The sequence below is a fragment of the Bombina bombina genome, chromosome 6, assembly GCF_027579735.1.
Source record: "Bombina bombina isolate aBomBom1 chromosome 6, aBomBom1.pri, whole genome shotgun sequence".
Taxonomy (NCBI): domain Eukaryota; kingdom Metazoa; phylum Chordata; class Amphibia; order Anura; family Bombinatoridae; genus Bombina; species Bombina bombina.
The window spans coordinates 156,039,942-156,060,504 of NC_069504.1; the positions used below are offsets into that span (position 1 = coordinate 156,039,942).

The 20,563-nt window shown below is 41.3% G+C and overlaps 1 protein-coding gene across 4 annotated transcripts in view; it reads left to right on the plus strand.

Annotated features, from left to right (window-relative positions):
- Nucleotides 1-20,563, plus strand: part of ZNF800 (zinc finger protein 800) — a 126,760-nt gene that overhangs the window by 41,514 nt on the left and 64,683 nt on the right. The window contains exons 2-3 of one of the 4 annotated variants that reach the window (XM_053716646.1): nt 646-743; nt 888-999. In XM_053716646.1, coding sequence (XP_053572621.1) covers nt 693-743; nt 888-999 — 163 coding nt within the window. In that variant the 5' untranslated portion in view covers nt 646-692. The remainder of the gene's footprint in view (nt 1-645; nt 744-887; nt 1,000-20,563) is intronic. The other 3 variants (XM_053716647.1, XM_053716648.1, XM_053716649.1) reach the window with 3 other exon arrangements.

The following is a 20,563-nucleotide window of genomic DNA, read 5'->3' on the forward strand; positions in this document are numbered from 1 at the left end:
TGCCTTTCCCTGTGGGGGAGGAGAATATCCCACAAGTAATGGATGACACCGTGGACCGGACACACCGTTGGAGAAAGTAATTTATCAGGTAAGAATAAATTCTGTTTTTGCATGATTACTCTTTATGGCAGCTAGGTTTTTGTCATCAGGCCTGAGTTCTTCACTTTGGTATTCAGACAAAGATAAGATAAGGAAGCATTTATGTGTGTAAAAAGTGATAGTCAGATCTGGTCTGACTGCTATTTCATATACAAAAACAAAACTAAATGAACAATTTCCCATACAATTTATACTCTTCAGCTTGTATAAGAAGTTATTGGAAATACATTAAAGAGAAACCAATTGTACAGTATACTATACCTTTAAGGAAAAGCAAAACACTGAATTGTGGTCTTAAACCTAAAAAGGGATGCTTTACAAATGTATCATATAACTTTCTCAGATGATGGTGACCAGTGTTATGGAGATATTTTTTTTAAATCATGTTCTTCTGTAATGCTGCATATTTTTATTAATATGGTTTAACATAAAACAAACTTCTTGTAATGTCTACATTAATCCTTAGCAGCTTAAAGACCACCCTTGGCAGGAGCAACAACAGTTACTTTTCCTGGTGTTCACATAAAATATACTTTTATTTTCCAGTCTGATGCAGCAAGCTTAGTAATACTGGCTTTGTCTTAAAATAAACCATGGAAAAAAATTACATAGCACTTCGGAAGACGCACTTTTTGCGCAATAAGGTATTCTCCAAATTTTATCCTTTTTTTTTTGCATCCCTGCATGAAACTGATAAAAATGCATGTGTGTTTTAAGTGTACTATGTATTACAGCTGTAACTTGTAATGTGGATTGTGACCTCTATTTGTTCTTTTTTTTCTTAACAGAATAAAAATGAGATTGAAGCTGGAGAAAGTAGAATGAATGCTCAAAAAATACCCGTAAGGGACAAATATTGTCAGACTGACCATGATGTGGGCCCTTTTGAGCAAGGTACATGTATGTAACTTCTTTTTTTTTTTTTTAATATCTGAATCGTTGATCTGTATACAAATTTATCAATATGTTTTATTTATTTTTAATTTAAAATTTATATTATTGCGTACATTCATAATGTTTAGGTGTGTAAAAAAAATCCTATTAATTAAAACTTTTTCTTTGCTGTTTGAGACCTGTTTTTCTGACGGCAAATACAATAATTATTAGTACTGATAAATATTAAAGGAGTCTTAAGCTACCCACACTACAACCAAGGGTGCAGTAACTCATGACTACAGTATGAAAATTCCCCTTTCGATTGGTAATTTGTTTATGGGCAAACGGTGGTTTAGATCCTAGCTGTAAATAAATAAAAAGCGCTCAACCTGGGAACGGTGGTTTAGATCCTAGCTGTAAATAAATAAAAAGCGCTCAACCTGGGAACGAACAACAGCATAACAGTTTGTTCTATGGCTAGTTTCCACCCAAGAAGCAGCCTCTTTTTGCTCAACATGTGCCTTTCACGAGAATAACTTTCCTGTAGTATATGTCTTATCCTGACTTAACAGTGTAGTCCAGTCTCGAAATACCAGTCAATCACTCTCTGAACGAGAAAAATGGCAAAACTCCAGACGTACGTTTCGGGCCTAGTGTGGGCCTCATCAGTGAGGTGCAGCCATATCCCTCTAGGTACACTGAGCAACGGGTCCATGTCTGGCTTCCCGCATCACCCTTAGGGAGACTTTGTTCAGAGAGGGATTGCCTGGTATTTCGGGGCTGGACTGTACTTTTAAGTCAGGATCAGACTGATATGCTACATCAAAAGTCTTCTCTGTGAAAGGCACATGTTGAGCAAAAAGAGACGGCTCCTTAGGTGGTAACTAGCCATAGAACAAGCTATTATGCTATTGTTCCTTCCCAGGTTGAGCGCTTCTCTCTCTTTTATATCCTAGCTGTGACAGTTAAACATATTACATTTTCCACATAAAGTCTTACGTTTGCAAGGTGTTTGTGGATTGCACCAACCGGACAAGATGCTATACATTTTCTTGACATGTTTATACCTTTATTAGGCCAGATTGGTTCTCAGTTTCTTATAAAGAGCGCTCTGCTCTATAATTCATTCATTAGTAATATGACTGTGTACTATTCTACCTGTTGACCTTTTTTGGTCCTCCAGAACATACCTCCTTTAATTGTAGAAGGATTTTTCATCTTTTGTATCATCTTGTCTCTGTTGGTCAACAGCTAAAATTGTTTTAAATGCTATTATAATTTCTAGTAAATGGCAAACTAAGTTTAAACACTGAGAATGAAGCATTTTCCATGACACAGCTTAATGGCAGAATTAAAGGGACATGATAACTATATGTTGAAGCACTTGAAAAGTGATGCAGCACAGCTGTTAAAAGCATCTCTATGTAAAAATTACCTAAAAATTTCCTAAGTTTACACACCCCACTGTAAAGGAAGTTTACTGTGAAATCTCATGAGATCACAACAAAGCAATTCATGAGCTCAGCACTGCTGAATGGCCTATTGTTTTTTTTTTGTTTTTTTTACTTGCAGCTTTACAGCAGCTCTAACTGTTCTCAGAGCACTTACTCTGGTGAGCTGAATAAATTTTGTGGTAAAATATCTTCCCTATTTACATAGAGATGTTAAGGTGATATTTTCATGTCAACTTTTTACAGTTATGCTGCATCACTTTCAAGTGATTTAGCATATGAGTATTATGTCCCTTTAAGTGTAAGTTATCTCTGTTACTTAGCTATTTATGATTAATAAATATAAGCCACCACTTCACAAAGTGATACTTCTCCAGTGACTGCTGGAAAATACTATATAGAAGCCAATTTGTATTGTTAGCAGGTTTGATAAATCCCAACTTTTTATGTACACATCTGTTAGGACTCTGTTGCATGAACTGGTGTCTGAGTGACAAAAACTTTTTTAACCCCTTAAGGACTGGGCATTTCAGACAAAAAACTTCTCCTAAAGACCAGAGCATTTTTGCCGTCACTACATTTAAACAGAAATAGAGCCTTTTTTATGTTTACCTATCAAAACTATATATATTTTTTTTAGTAGAGAGCCCAAAGTATTGATCTAGGCCCATTTTGGTATATTTCATGCCACCATTTCACTGCCAAATGTTATTTTTTCACAATTTTAGTTTTTTTTAACTGAAATTATTTACAAAAACTTGTGCAATTATGGCACAAATGTTTGTAAATGCTTCTCTGGGATCCCCTTTGTTCAGAAATAGCAGACTTTGGCTTTGGCATTGCTTTTTGGTAATTAGAAGGCCACTAAATGCTGCTGCGCACCACACTTGTATTATGCCCAGCAGTGAATGGGTTAATTAGGTAGCTTGTAGGGTTAATTTTAGCTTTAGTGTAGAGATCAGCCACCCACCTGACACATCCCACCCCCGATCCCTCCCTGACCTATCTAAAACATCTCTCTTCCCTCCCCCATCTTAAGTACTGGCAGAAAGTCTGCCAGTACTAAAATAAAAGGCTGGTTTTTTTACCCAGTTTGTAGCAAATTAGGCAATAACATTTTTTAAATAAATACCCTTTTCTTTCCTAAGATATGGAGAGTCCATGGAGTCCTCAATTACTGTTGGGAATATCATTCCTACCCAGCAGGAGGAGGCAAAGAGCACCACAGCAAAGCTGTTAAGTATCACTCCCCTTTCCACAATCCCCAGTAATTCTCTTTGCCTTCAGTGCAAGGAGGAGGTGAAGTTAGGTGTCTGTTGGTGATTTTTCTTCAATCAAGATGTTATTATTTTAAAGCCAGTGCAGGCTTGCTCTGATCTGTGCTGACAAATCTTCGAATAGCTGTACTCCACGTTAGTCTCTTCAGTAGGGCTGTAGTAGTTGGGAACTTGTGGGGTGGGCCTCACTGCATTTTCCTAACAGGTTTTCAGGTTTTTGCCCTTACATTGAAAGCCAGGGAAAGTTTTCTCTGTCCTCTCTTGCGTTCACAGGTCTCTGTGAGGAGTGGCATCCTCTCATACCGGGTGAGCTGTCCTCCTGCCGAACAGTCTGAGGTGCAAGTAAGTGCCATTTTGTTGTTTTATATAGAAGACACAGGAATTTGGCACTAAAATCGGTAACTGCATTTTATTGGGCACTTAAGGAGCAGGCACTGGGGCTTTGAGAGTGGTTAAACGTATGGGGAGAACCCAGGTACTTTTAACTAAGGTGGTTAGGTCTGGACATGTCTCAGTTTAGACATCTAATTCCTGAGACATGTTGACGGAGCGCTTTTGTGGGAATTTGGTCACATATCTGATAATGGCCGCTGGGACCGCCTTTACGATGCTTAGGGAGGCCGGTCCGTTTCTGTGGCGGTTAAGTTTTCCCTACTTGCGCACTTTTATTTTTTCAGCGTAACTGATAACGGAAGTGCTGCTACATCAAGCTCCTCAACAGAGCTGTCGATTATAGTCACTACAGACTTTGTTACTGTCAACAGGTTGTGTCCGGTGTGCAGAGGGGACAGGTAGGTACATCCAGTGACACGCTGAGGTGTAGATTTGCCTGTGTTTGTCAAATTGTCTTTTATTTCATTACTTGCCTAAGAATATTGCCAAAGTTAGCGGTTTTTATTGAGCCTTGTCTTAGCGTTTTCTGTTGGGAACGAATGCTCTTATAGGGGCAGTAAATAAAAAAAAAAAAAATAGTTTATTTGTTTTTTGTTTGTTTTTTGCAAGATGGATCAAGAGTCTGTGACTCCTGCTCAATGCAAGCTTTATCTAGAAGGACAAGTTGAACCCCTTTACCTTTTTGTTCTGATTGTATTGAGAGAACTTTAATGTACAAGGATAGACTTTTTGTTAAGCCACCATTCTCTCAGATTGATGCTGCTCAGGCAATGCCGCAGCTTTCTCCTCAAGCGTCCCAAGTTCTTACCATTTTAGTGCCCTGCGGTTCCTCACCATCTACTGGAGGAGTGTATTTGATGCAGAAACTGCGGCCCAGGTATCTGAGGTGTTAGCTGCCACTTCAGGTGAAACGCAAGAAGAATCAGATTGTAAGGTTTCTGATCCAGTCCAGGCTAACCAAATTGCTCTTTCTCTGAAGACACTTCGGTAGCCTCTGAGGGCGAGTTCTCAGATTCAGATAGTATAATTCCTTCTTCTGATGCTGAAGTTGTTTCCTTCAGATTTAAGCTTGAACTCCTTCGTGTTTTGTAAAACAAGGTTTTAGCTACCTTGGACAACTCTGATACTCCTATGGTTGTCAACCCTAAAAAAATCTATCAAATTAAATAGCTATTTTGATGTTCCCTCCTCTGTGGAGGTGTTTCCTGTGCCAGACCGTGCTACGGAGATCATTGCCAAGGAATGGGAGAGACCTGGAATCCCTTTTTCCCCGTCCTCGGTTTTTAGAAAGATGTTCCCGGTGGCTAACTCCATTAAGGAATCATGGCAGACGGTACCCAAGGTGGAAGAGGCGATTTCTACCTTGGCTAAGAACCACTATTCACATTGAGGATAGTTTTTTTTTTTTTTAAGGACCCTATGGACAAGAAGCTGGAGGCTTACTTGAAAAAGATGTATATTCATCAGGGTCTTCAGTGGCAACCGGCGGTGTGTATTGCTACTGTGACAAGTGCTGCAGCCTATTGGTTTGACGCCTTGTCTGAGTCTCTTCAAGCAGAGACTCCCTTGGAGGAGATACAAGATAGGATTAAGGCTCTTAAAGGGACAGTTCACCCAAACATTTTCTTCCCTTTAAATTATTCCCAATGATCTATTTTACCTGCTAGAGTGTATTAAATTGTTGGTGGTGGCGGTGTTGGCATCTTACTCTCCCCCTCCTGCTCCTATCGGTACCTATCCCCATTTCCATCTCTCTCCTTTTCTTCCTTTGAATTCCACTGCATTCGCCTGTTCTCCCCTCTCTCTCTGAGTGGCAGTTATCTATTGCCGCCCTGGACCAACTTCCCAATTCCTTGACAACTTTGCTGCCTGGCTTCCTTAATTTCTCTCCACAAATACATCTGCTCTAATCCTAGGGGACTTCAACATCCCCATTGACAACCCATCTGCCCCTGCTGCCTCTAAACTTCTCTCACTCACTTAACTCCTTCGGCCTCTCACAATCCACCCTGTTCCCTACCCACCGCGATGGACACTCGATTGATCTGGTATTCTCCTATCTCTGCGCTCTCTCTAATGTTGCATGTCGCCCATTTCCCATCTCAGACCACCATCTGCTCACCTTTAATTCGAATATAGATACTAAACCTACTTCCCCCTCTCGCCCCCGCACCAGTAGAAATCTGCACACTGGACGCTCCCCAACTCTCCAATCTTATTCAACTACGCTTCCCCCTCGCAAAGCCACACGTCGTCCGCTCCAACCCTGGCACTCCCAACAAACGCGTCACCTACAAAAATGCTCCCGCACTGCTGAACGTGTTTGGAGGAAATCTCGCTCTGAACATGATTTCATGCACTCTAAGTTCATTCTCTACTCTTACACCTCTGCCCTTCGCTTATCTAATCAAACCTACTTCTCCTCTCTTATATCCACTCACTCCTCAAACCCTAAAAGACTCTCCTCTATTTTCAACTCTCTCCTCTACTCACCTGCACCACCCCCCTCATCTGCATTCAGTGCTCAAGACCTTGCTGACTATTTTCTCAATAAAACACTTGCAATCCGAGGAAACATCCCAACACAAACCTGCAATCTCCCAACTCCGCTCCCAGTCACCCCCTCTGCCACTCTCTGCACCCTCCTTCCAACCACTGAGAGTGAAGTGGCTTCCCTTTTGTCTTCCTCACACCTCACTACCTGCCCACTTGACCCTATTCCTTCACATCTAATCCCTCCTCTGTCTACCACCCTCACTCCGGCTCTTACTCACATATTTAACCTATCCCTTTCTACCGGCTCATTCCCTGCCTCCTTCAAACATACGAAGGTCACCCCCATCCTCAAAAAAACCCTCCCTCGACCCTAACTCCCCTACAAACTACCGCCCCATATCACTGCTCCCACTAGCTTCAAAACTCCTTGAAAAACTAGTTTTCAATCGCCTAACCCTCTTCCTGTCCTCCAACTCATTGCTCGACCCCCTGCAATCTGGCTTCCGTCCCCAACACTCAACTGAGACTGCCCTCACCAAGGTTACTAACGATCTCCTTTCTGCTAAAAACAAAGGCTACTACTCTATACTCTTCTTACTTGAATTATCTGCTGCCTTTGACACTGTTGACCATCCCCTTCTCCTACGGTCTCTCAGTTCTCTTGGTCTCTGTGACACTGCCCTCTCCTGGATTCACTCTTATCTCTCTAACAGATCCTTCTCAGTCTCTTTTGCTGGTGACTCCTCCTCTCTATTGCCCCTGTCTGTTGGAGTACCTCAAGGCTCTCCTGGGTCCTCTACTCTTCTCTATTTACACTTCTTCACTGGGTAAACTTATCAACAGCTATGGCTTCAGCTATCACCTCTATGCTGATGATACCCAGATCTACCTTTCCACTCCTACACTCTCTCCTGTCAACTCTCACATCAGCGACTGCTTATCTGGCATTTCCTCCTGGTGGCCTCTCACCACCTAAAAATAAATATGTCCAAGACCGAACTACTTCTAATTCCCCCCTCTAGCTTCACTCCAGTCTCTAGTTTTTCTATCACTGTTGGCGGCACCACTATCTCCCCATCACCCCAAGTCCGCTGCCTCGGAGTCACGCTTGACTCAAATCTGTCCTTCATTCCCCACATCCAACTGCTCTCTTCATCCTGCCGCAACCACCTACGCAATATCTCCAAAATTCGTCCGTTTGAGTACTGAAACTACCAAACAGCTCATCCACTCCCTGGTAATTTCCCGTCTTGACTACTGTAACAACTTACTAACTTGCCTCCCTCTCTCCCGCCTCTCTCCCCTCCAATCCGTCCTAAATGCATCTGCCAGGCTAATCCACCTCTCTCAACGCTCTGATTCTGCTGCGCCTCTCTGTGAGTCCTTTCACTGGCTCCCAATTCACAACAGAGTTAAATTCAAAATTCTCACCCTGACCTACAAAGCCCTCACCAATGCTGCCACACCCTACCTGTCCTCACTCATCAACAAATATACTCCTGCCCGTCCCCTAAGATCCAACAACGACCTGCTTCTTGCGTCCTCTACCATCACCTCCTCTCATTCTAGAATACAGGCACCATCCCTCTGGAACGCACTTCCTCGAGACGTCAGGCTTGCCCCTAACCTCTCCTTTTTTAAAAGTTCCCTAAAGACCTTTCTGTTCAGGGAAGCTCATCACCCGACTTATTAACAAACTAACTTCAATTAACTAACAGTTGCCCTCTATCTCCTCACTAATATCATTCTCACCTCTGCAGTCCCCACCTCCTGTTTTCATTCCTCCTACCCGTCTAGATTGTAAGTTCCCACAGGAATAGGGCCCTCAATTCCCCCTGTATTTGTCTGTAAAAGTTTGTGTCGTATTGTATTGTTTCTCCACTGTACTGTTATCCTTGTACCCATGGGCAGCGCTGCGGAATCTGTCGACGCTTTATAAATAAAGAATAATAATAATAAATCATTTACAAGTAGCTCCTTTACTCTTCTTTTAAGCATTTAAAATAGCTGATTTAGCCTGTGGTATCCCAACCTATACTGAAAGTTTTGATACTGGAGTATATGCTATTGACAAGCCTAAGTCAACACAGCCAGCAGAAGAAGTTACACTCTCAGTGGGCTGCAGGATAGTTAAGCAATAAAATGATAATTTCCCATTGTTCTCTCTATGTATTGAGCTTTGGTGTTCCAGACAAATATTAGATAAGGAAGCAAGTCTGTTTACACAAACTTGTGACATAATGAGATCTGATAATACCTTTAATTTCAACCCATTGTAATAGGCTTGGTTTCAAAGCACAAAACCAGCTGCTTTATATACAAAAAAACCCTGAAAATGCAATTTCTCAAATATTTTATACTCTGCAGCTGGTATAACAAGTAATTGAAAAGACATTAATGGCAAAACTATTTTATAGTGTACTGTCCCTTTAAAGGGACAGTCAACACCATCATTCTTGTTGTTTAAAAAGATCCCTTTATTATCCATTCCCCAGTTTTGCATAACCAACACTGTTATAATAATATACTTTTTACCTCTGTGATTAACTTGTATCTAATCCTCTTCTGACAGCCCCCTGACCACAACATTTTATTTGTTATCTATTGACTTTCATTTTAGCCAATTAGTGCAGTGTCTGACACAATATCCGGGCGTGATCACAATGTTATCCATATGGCTGACATGAACTAGCTCTCCCCTGTTGTGAAAAGCAAATAAAAAATCATGTGACAAGAGGTGGCCTTCAAGGGCTTAGAAATTATCATTTGAGCCTTCCTAGGTTCAGCTTTCAACTAAGAATAGCAAGAGAACAAAACAAAATTAGTGATAAAAGTAAATTGGAAAGTTGTTTAAAATTACATGTCCTGGGGAAATTGGGGAAAATATTTTTTTTTTGTGTGTGTGAATTGTCTTGCCCTTGTATTGTTTTTTGTTTTTTCTATTTTCTGATTAGTTAACTGAATATATATTATATGTGTTGGGAAAACTGTCCATTCCTGTTTTTTTATTTCTCTCTAATAAAGCTTCTTGACAATATATGTGAATTATTCATTATTTTTTTCATGTGTCTATATACTGTCATTTTTTCCCTTGTAACCTATGGAATTGGACATTAAATAAAAAGATTTTATATATATATATATATATATATATATATATATATATATATATATATATATATATATATATATATATATATATATATAAAAAAATTACATGTCCTATCTGAATCATTAATTTTTTTTTTGGACTTTACTGTCCCTTTAAGTTAGCCAATTCCTTTATTACTGATGCCTCCTTGCATGTAGTCAAGTTGGGGGCCAAAATATCTGGTTTTGCGAACTTAGCGTGCAGAGCATTATGGCTGAAGTCATGGTCAGCAGATGTTTCCTCTTAAGGCTAAACTTTTGGCGATTCCTTACAAGGGTAAGACCTTGTTTGGGCCGGGTTTGGCAGAGATTATTTCTGATATCACTGGTGGTAAAGGATCTTTTCTGCCACAGGATAAGAAGATTAGGCCGAAAGGACGTCAGAGTAATTTTCGTTCCATTCGTAACTTCAGAGGTAAGTCTTGCCCCTCCTCTGCCAAGCAGGAATAGTCCAAGCCTTCTTGGAAACCCAGTCGGTTTTGGAATAAGGGGAAGCAATCCAAGAAGCCTGCAGCTGAGTCTAAGTCAGCATGAAGGGTTCGCCCCCGATCCGGTACCAGATCAAGTGGGGGGGGGCAGACTCTCTGTTTTCTCAGGCATGGATACGGCATGTTCCATATCCATGGGCCGTGGACATAGTATCCCAGTGTTACAAATTAGAATTTAAGACTGTTCCTCTAAGAAGCAAGTTTCACCTCTCAAGATTATCTGCAGACCAAATAAAAAGAGGCATTCTTATGGGAGTGATAGTTCCAGTACAAGAACAGGGTCTAGGGTTCTATTCCAATCTGTTTGTGGTTCCCAAAAAGGAGGTAACTTTCAGGCCTATTATAGATCTGAAGTGTCTAAACAAGTTTCTCAGAGTGCCGTCCATTAAAATGGAGACTATCCGTTCCATTCTTCCTTAAGAACTAAAGGGCCAGTTCATGACGACCATAGACCTGAAGGATGCATATCTCCATGTTCCTATTCACAGGGATCATCACAAAGTCCTAAGATTTGCCTTTCTGGACAGACACTTTCAGTTTGTGGCTCTTTCTTTTGGCCTTGTCACAGCTCCCTGAATTCTCTCAAAGGTCCTGGGGGCTCTTTTGGCAGTAATTTGGTCTCTGGGAATTGCTGTGGCGCCTTATCTGGAGGACATTTTGGTACATGCGCCATTTTTTCAACTTGCAAAATCTCACACAAAGATCTAATTGTCTTTTCTTTGCGCTCATGGTTGGTAGGTGAATTTGGGAAAGAGTTGCCTTGTTCCGGCCACAAGGGTGGTCTTTCTAGGAACAATGATAGATTCCCTTTCAATTAAGATATTCCTGACGGAAGTAAGAAGAGCAAAGATTATTTCCTCTTGCCTATCTCTACAGTCTGCTGTACAGCCATCAGCGGCCCAATATATGGAGGTAATTGGCCTGATGGTGGCTTCCATGGACATAGTTCCTTTTGCCTGATTCCATCTGAGAGCCCTGCAGTTATGCATGCTCAGTCAATGGAACGGAGATTATGCAGATCTGTCTCAGAAGATAGTTTTTGATTTGAAGACAAGAGACTCTTCCATGGTGGCTGTCTCAAGAACATCTGTTTCAGGGGACATGCTTCACAAGACCCTCATGGGTGGTTGTGACCACGGACGCCAGCCTAGTGGGCTGGGGAGCAATCTGGGACTCTTTGAAAGCGCAAGGACTTAGGTCTCAGGAGGAATCTGCTCTCCCCATAAACATTTTGGAGTTGAGAGCGATTTTCAATTCCTTTATGGCTTGGCCTCAACTGGCCTTAGCCCAGTTTATCAGGTTTCAGTCAGACAACATAACCTCAGTGGCTTACATCAATCACCAGGGGGGAACTCGAAGTTCCTTAGCCATGAAGGAAGTGGCTCGGAATATTCAATGGGCGGAAGCTCACAATTGCTGTCTATCTGCCTTCCACATTCCAGGAGTGGACAACTGGGAAGTGGATTTCCTGAGCAGACTGACTTTTCCTCCCGTGGAGTGGGAACTTCATCTGGAGGTGTTTTAAAGGTTAACAATCAAATGGGGAGTACCGGAATTGGATCTGATGGCGTCTCGTCAGAACGCCAAGCTCCCAAAGTACGGTTCAAGGTCAAGGGATCCTCAGGCCTTCTTGATAGATGCTCTGGCAGTTCCTTGGAGCTTCAGGTTGGCATACCTATTTCCTCCGTTTGCTCTCCTTCCGCGAGTCATTGCTCGTATCAAGCAGGAGAGGGCGTCTGTGATTCTAATAGCTCCTGCGTGGCCTCGCAGGATCTGGTATGCAGACCTGGTGGAAATGTCATCTCTACCGCCATGGAGACTTCCTTTGAGGAAGGACCTTCTACTTCAGGGTCCTTTTCTTCATCCAAAATCTGACTGCCTGGAGATTGAACACCTAATTTTATCCAAGCATGGATTTTCTGAGTCTTCATTGAGACCATGATTGAGGCTCATAAGCCTGTTACTAGAAAGATTTACCATAAGATATGGCGTAAATATCTTTATTTGTGTGAATCCAAGGGTTACTCTTGGAGTAGTTTCAGGATTCCAAGAATTTTAGCTTTTCTCCAGGAGGGTCTGGAGAAAGGTTTATCTGTTAGTACTTTTAAGGGTCAGACTTCTGCTCTATCTGTTTTGCTGCACAAACGTCTGGCGGATGCGCCAGATGTGCAATCTTTTTGTCAGGCCTTGGTCAGGATTAGGCCTGTGTTTAAATCTGTTGCTCCACCGTGGAGCCTTAATCTTGTTCTTAAAGTTTTGCAACAGGCTACGTTTAAGCTAATGCATTCCATAGATATTAAGTTGTTATCTTGGAAGGTTTTGTTTCTTATAGCTATTTCTTCTGCTCTGAGAGTTTCTAAACATTACGCTTTGCAGTACGATTCGCCTTATCTTATATTTCATGCAGGTAAGACAGTCCTTCTTTCAAAGTTTGGTTTTCTTCCGAATGTTGTGTGGGACAGAAATTTTAATGAAGAGATTGTGGTTTCTTCTCTATGTCCTAATCCTCCTTCTCATAAGAAACGTCTGCACAACCTAGATGTAGTGCGTACTCTTAAGTTTTATTTGCAGGTGACCAAAGATTTTCGTCAGTCTTCTGCGTTGTTTGTGTGTTTTTCTGGGAAACGTAAAAGGCCAGAAAGCTACTTATTTCTCTCTTGTTGAGAAGTATTATTAATTTGGCTTATGAGACTGCTGGTCAGCAGCCTCCTGAGAGAATTACAGCTCATTCCACAAGGGCTGTTTCTTCTTCTTGGGCTATCAAAAATGAAGCTTTTGTTGAGCAGATTTGTAAGGCTGCAACTTGGTCTTCTTTTGGGAGAACGGTTCTTCAAGCCTTCCATTTAGGTATACCTGTCTCCTCCCTCCCTAGTGCTCTGTGTCCTTTAGCTTGGGTATTAGTTCCCAACAGTAATTGAGGACTCCGTGGACTCACCATGTCTTAGGAAAGAAAACAAAATGCTTACCTGATAAGTCCACGGCCCACCCTGTATGTTAGGACAGTTTTTCCGACTAAACTTCAGGCACCTCTACACCTTGTGTTACTCCTTTTCTCCATTTTCCTTTGGTCGAATGACTGGGGATTGTGAGAAGGGGAGTTATACTTAACAGCTTTGCTGTGGTGCTCTTTGCCTCCTCCTGCTGGCCAGGAGTGATAGTCCCAACAGTAATTGAGGACTCCGTGGACTCACCATGTCCAGGAAGAAATACATTTATCAGGTAAGCATAAATTTTGTTTTGTTTTCTGTAGTGTAGCTGCCCCCTCACTACCATACCCCCTCCCAGATCCCTTTCCCTCAATGGATCCCACATAGGATCCCACTTCCTCCCTCCTCCCCCCCCCCCCCTCACTTTCCGGCTCTTTTTTTTTCCTAACGTGTTGCGTGGTGTAGCAGTCACGCCTCCTCCAACGATGGGCCGCCCGCCCGCCTCCCTCATTACACTCCCACCCACCAACGATCGGCACCGCTGCTGTGCGATGCAGAGAGGGCTAGTCGTGAGGCATGCAGAAATAGCGCAATCTCGCTATTTTGAGCGAGATCGCGGTTGAGAGAAGCCCAGGACTGCAGCGACTTACAGGGCACATCGCTGGTCCTTAAGGGCAGGTCGTTTAGGGGTTAAACTTTCTCTGATCAAACCTCTGTAGAGTCAGTCCCTTAAATGGACAATCTAGATCCAATACATAATTTTGATTACTTATTGATACATAAAAGAGAAGCATCCTGCAACTGGTCCCACAGCTATAAGCTGGTAAGAAGTATATAAAACATTGAAATAATCATTGTTTATCCAAAATGCCTGCCAAGCTCCGCCCACCCATTGAGTGTTTATTTTGGTATGTTAAGTTTCTCCAATCACGATCAACTCTTAAATAAGATTTCCTACTCGCACATGCTGATTTGTGCATATGCAATTTGAAATAGCTAACTGAAAAATAGTAAATGTGCTTTTTTTAACTGTCATACAAGAAAACGACTAACTGGACAAGAAGAAAGCTGTGTGTGGAACTTGGAGGCCATTTTAGGCTGCTAACAAACAATTAATATTTAAATGTTTTATGTACTTCTTGCAAGCGTATAGATATGGAACCTGTTGCAAGATGCTTGTCTGGTATGTAACAATAACTGATAAAGAAAAAAATATTGGGTTTAGACTGTCCCTTTAATTTACCAAATAACCTTCTGAGCAACATTATTCATTAAATGTTCTGTTTTGGTTAACACATTGAACTGTTTATTAAATACATTAAGGGATGTTCTATTATAAATAAAAAGTCAGTAGTTAAGAGCTTTCTGGGCTAACGCCGGTTTATAAAGCTCTTAACTACTGTGCTCTAAAGTACACTAACACCCATAAACTACCTATGTACCCCTAAACCGAGGTCCCCCCACATCGCCGCCACTCGATTAAATTTTTTTTAACCCCTAATCTGCCGTCCGCACGCCGCCGCAAGATACGTTATACTTATGTACCCCTAATCTGCTGCCCCTAACACCGCCGACCCCTATATTATATTTATTAACCCCTAATCTGCCCCCCTCAACGTCGCCTCCACCTGCCTACAATAATTAACCCCTAATCTGCCGACCGGATCTCACCGCTATTATAATAAAGTTATTAACCCCTAATCCGCCTCACTCCCGCCTCAATAACCCTATAATAAATAGTATTAACCCCTAATCTGCCCTCCCTAACATCGCCGACACTTCAATTATTAACCCCTAATCTGCCGATCGGATCTCGCCGCTAGTCTAATAAATGGATTAACCCCTAAAGCTAAGTCTAACCCTAACACTAACATCCCCCTAAGTTAAATATAATTTTATTCTAACAAAATAAATTAACTCTTATTAAATAAATTATTCCTATTTAAATCTAAATACTTACCTGTAAAATAAACCCTAATATAGCTACAATATAAATTATAATTATATTGTAGCTATTTTAGGATTAATATTTATTTTACAGGTAACTTTGTATTTATTTTAACCAGGTACAATAGCTATTAAATAGTTAATAACTATTTAATAGCTAAAATAGTTAAAATAATTACAAATTTACCTGTAAAATAAATCCTAACCTAAGTTACAATTAAACCTAACACTACACTATCAATAAATTAATTAAATAAACATAGCTACAATTACCTACAATTAAATAAAATACGTACAAATAACTACAATGAAATAAACTAACTAAAGTACAAAAAATAAAAAAGAACTAAGTTACAAAAAATAAAAAAATATTTACAAACATTAGAAAAATATTACAACAATTTTAAACTAATTACACCTACTCTAAGCCCCCTAATAAAATAACAAAGCCCCCCAAAATAAAAAAATGCCCTACCCTATTCTAAAATTAAAAAAGTTCAAAGCTCTTTTACCTTACCAGCCCTGAAAAGGGCCCTTTGCGGGGCATGCCCCAAAGAATTCAGCTCTTTTGCCTGTAAAAAAAAAACATACAATACCCCCCCCAACATTACAACCCACCACCCACATACCCCTAATCTAACCCAAACCCCCCTTAAATAAACCTAACACACTGAAGATCTCCCTACCTTGTCTTCACCTCACCGGGTTCACCGATCGGTCCAGAAGAGGGTCCGAAGTCTTGATCCAAGCGGTGGCTGAAGAACTCCATCATCGGGCTGAAGTCGGAAGTCCATCATCGGGATGAAGTCTTCTATCAAGCCGCATCTTCTTTCTTCCGGAGCGGAGCCATCGTGGATCCAACCTCTTCAAGCGACGCCTACTCGCCGAATGACGGTTCCTTTAAATGACGTCATCCAAGATGGCGTCCCTCAAATTCCGATTGGCTGATAGGATTCTATCAGCCAATCGGAATTAAGGTAGGAATATTCTGATTGTCTGATGGAATCAGCCAATCAGATTCAAGTTCAATCTGATTGGCTGATTGGATCTATTGGCTGTTCTGATCATTTTTGTTGCCTTGAATAATAAATATTTCTGCTGTCGCCTCGCTTTTTACTTTTTACTTTATAATGCAGCCACCAGGCTGACAAAATCTTCTGTGAAAACACTGCCCTATATGGGGCTAAACACATAGGGCTAGATTACAAGAGGAGCGGTATTTACCGTCTCCACTAGAGCGCCAATTGCTCTAGTATTAAGATTTTTGCACTAGTCTGGTTGTATGTTTATTTTGCCACCAGGAGAAGGCAGAGACACTGCATACCAGAGATCTTAAATAGCCCTTCTACTTCCTCTACCCTTCCAGTAGTTTTTTGCTTCGTCAAGGAAAAAGGTGTTGTGAAACAAAGGAGGAGAGGGCTCAGGAGAGTACTGCTATGCTGACTAATTCTCTTTGTTAGAGTTTTGCACACAGTCAGGCCATTGGTGTCGCTTGGTAGTCCGTAAGCTTTCTCTTGTCTGGCCAGGTGTATGTACTTTCCAGCAGTTCCTTTACTGTCAGTTACAGTACAGGACATAACATATCTGCACAGGACTGCATCAAAGCAGTTTTCAGATTCAGGACATGTAAGTACCCAACATTTTGTCACATTGGCGGCAGGAATGGAGTCTTAGTTAGTATTCCTAGCCACCACATTGCATCTGTGGAAGCTGGACCAAACTTATGAGGATTTTTCTCATAGGGTGACAGTTAGGGACAGTCTAATTGATCTTGTGGGTATTGTACTCCTAGATTGGGCTTTTCAGCAATGGGGGATAATTGTGCGCTTGGTTGGGAGCTTTGTTTCAATTTGTTTGGGAAATAGCTCCTGGAACTTTAAATTTCCCCTTGGTCTCTGGTGCGCTGAAACGTCAGCAGTGTTCAGGGGAGAGCGGGAACATAGTGTGCTTATTTTACTGCATTGGGGAAGGAGTTGATTTTCCTGCCACAGGAGTGGCTTTGGTGCACATCCAACCTCTTCCTTTCTCTCGGGATAGCCGTATTTGCAGAGTGCAACTCTACTAACACCGTTTCTTACCTGCATCATGTAAGAGGCTTCTGGATGGAGTAAGACCCTATACCTACCGGAGCACAAGGGGCTACTTTAAGTTATATATACCTTTTTAAGTACAGGTGGCCCTCGGTTTACGCCGGTTCAATTTGCGCCGTTTCAGAATAACAACCTTTTTTTTAAGCCATGTGACTGCTATTGAAAAGCTTTGGAAAGCAAAGTGCACTAATTAAAATAGCCAGTAGTTGGAGCTGTCCGCTTGTTTTGCAGCAAAGTTATGCTATTTAACAGCCTGATATTGATCTGTGTACACAGAGCAGCAGACATTAGCTATCGAGCAAGATGTAGCAGCCACTTCCCTATTATCTTCCTGTCCAGCAGCTTGACCTGAGGGTGCCTAACTGCCTATTAATCACTGCAGATTGAAATGCATAGAATAGTTGCAGACCCAATATTATCTAACATGCTAACAATGCAGAGAACTGATTGCAGAAAAATGCAAGTAAAAAAACGTTTTTGTTCATTAAACGTAGCTTGATGATGATGCAGTCTTTTGTGTAATTATTTTATTAGGTGGGGTTTAGCAAATGTTTTTGTTCATTAAACTTAGTTTGATGGTGATACAATCTATATTATTAGGTTTATAATGCTGTTTAACATTTAAAGTCTTCATTTCAAAGCTTTAAAAATAATGTATTAGATGTTACTTATGACAGTTTTGAGAGGGGCCTGGAACCTAACCCCCTCACTGTCCATTGACTTACATTATAAACTGGGTTTCAATTTACAACGGTTTCGAATTACAACCATTCCTCCTGGAACCTAACCCCGGCGTAAACTGAGGGCTACCTGTATTGCATATGCTTTATATAGGCACAATTTTTGAGTGCTATAGTTTAGTGACACATCGTTAGTTATCTGCAAAAGGGGAAACTTTATTACCTAACTTAAAGTGAAGGTTAACTTTGATGAATGAAAGCCGTTTTTTAAAAATACTATTAAAAACAGGGGCACTTTCATTCATCAAAGTTTACAAAGCAGCCGTTTTGATTAAAAATGTACCTTTTTTTTTCTCTTCACAGTCAGAGCAGCTTCCCCCTCCTGGAAATCCTCTCTTCACACGTCAGCAATGACTAATCTGGCTTCCTCCAATTACATCATGGCCTCAGGAAATGACTACCCTGGGGGGAAAGCCGTGATTGGAGGAAGCCAGATTAGTCATTGCTGACGTGTGAAGAGAGGATTTCCAGGAGGGTGAAGCTGCTCTGGCTGTGAAAAGAAAAAAAAGGTAAGTTTTTAATCAGGACGGCTGCTTTGTAAACTTTGATGAATAAAAGTGCCCCTGTTTTTAATAGTATTTTTAAAAAACAGGCTTTCATTCACCAAAGTTTACCTTCACTTTAAGGGTATATAGGGTATTGCTCTTAGCAGTGAGCTACTTTCTCCACCTTTTTGTACATTGTTAGAGAGGGCTAGTGCCTTTTTCCTTTTGTTAGTCATGGAGCATTCTGAGTCTGCAGCGATTTCTGAAATTTCATCTGAGGGTACTCCTTCAGACATTTATTCCAGTTAATTTATGTATGTTGTGCAGGTTGGTCAGGGTATGCCCCCTGCTCAGCTTTGTTGCTCTTGCCTGGCATCTGTTCTTCAGACTCATTCTCAGGGTTCCAATTCCCCGTCTTCTAAGGAACATCCTCCTGTTAATATTACACAGGGTGGACTGACAGAGTTTATCCCAGAATTCAAATCACAGTTACAGTCTGTAGTTACTGAGGCGATTGCAGCAATGCCGCCTGCAAGTAAGTGTAAGCGCAAGCTGTACATCATTTCCCCAGGATTTTCCAAGGGTAACACTCCTGCTTGCCCTTCTGTTGCCAGATTTTCCCGGGATTCTGATGTTGACAAGTCATCTTCTGGTTCAGAGGGTGATTTCTCTTCAGATGAATCTCCTGCGGAGTCTGAAAAAGAATTTGAGGATATCACTTTTCAGTTTAAGATGGATCATCTAAGATCCTTACTTAAGTATCTTAAAGGCTCTCAGTGTTCAGGAAACTAGACAGGTTAAGGAGAAACCAGTGCAAAGGTTGGATCTCATTTTTAGACCCAAGTCTAGGACTCCTGAAACCTTTCCAGTACCATCCTTGGTTTCTGAGATCGTTGCCAAGGAATGGGATAAACCAGGAATGTAAGAAACATTTTCCTGTAGTTAACTTGGAACTATGGGGCACCATTCCCAAGGTAGACTGTGCTATTTCTTCAATTGCCAAGCAAACAACTATTCTGTTGGAAGAGAGTACTTAATTAAGGACTCTATGGACAGGATACTTGAGGGTTTACTTACAAGGAACTTTTTACAGGGGGGGGGGGGGCTATTTCAACCTGCTGTAGGTATTGCGGCGTTCTGGTGTGACTCCTTATTGGATCTGGGGTTGGTGGAATCATTAGAGGAGATCCATGACCGCATTCTTTCCTTAAAAACAGCAAATTCATTAATTTGCCACACAAATGCCAAAATAAAGCCTTAGCAGTCTTTTCCAGACGTGCTCTCTGGCTTAAGTCATTGTCTGCTGACATGTTATCTAAGTCTTAAAGGGATACTGAACCCAATTTTTTTCTTTAATGATTCAGATAGAGCATGCAATTTTAAGCAACTTTCTAATGTACTCCTATTATCTTTATTTGAATAAGCAAGAATGTAAGCTTATGAGCCGGCCCATCTTTGGTTCAGCACCTGGGTAGCACATGCTGATTGGTGGCTACATTTACACACCAATTTGTGCTTTGTTGTGTCCCATATATCCACTTTTATATTCCAGCAATAAAACGATGGTAGTGTACATTGATCATTTAGGGGATACTTGCAGTTCCCTAGCAATGCAGGAAGTATCTTATATTTTGACTTGGGCGGAGGTGCATCATTGCACAATTTCAGCCATTCACATCCCAGTAGTGGGCAACTGGGAAGTCGTTGGGCTATCCACTCAAGAGAATGGTCTGTCAATCAGGAGATTTTTGACCAGTTAATAAGTCGTTGGGATTCTCCAGAGATAGATCTCATGGACTCCCATTTAAATCACAAACTGATAGATGCTTTGGCTACTCCATGACAGTATTATGTAGTTTATTTGTTTCCACTGATTATTGTTCTTTCCATAGTAGTAGCGCATCTCATGTTTCAGTGATTTTCATAGTTCCAGCATGGCCCTGCAGAGCCTTGTATGCAGACCTGTTGCGGATGTCCAGTGCTAGTCCGTGGCAGCTCCTGCAGATGCCAGATCTGTTGGCTCAAGGACCGTTCTTTCATCAAGATTTCTCTTAGTCTGTCATTGAAACTTTTATTCAGGCTCTTAAGCCTGTGAGCAAACGGATCTATTGTAAGGTTTGTAAAGTTTATTTGTCTTGTTGCTC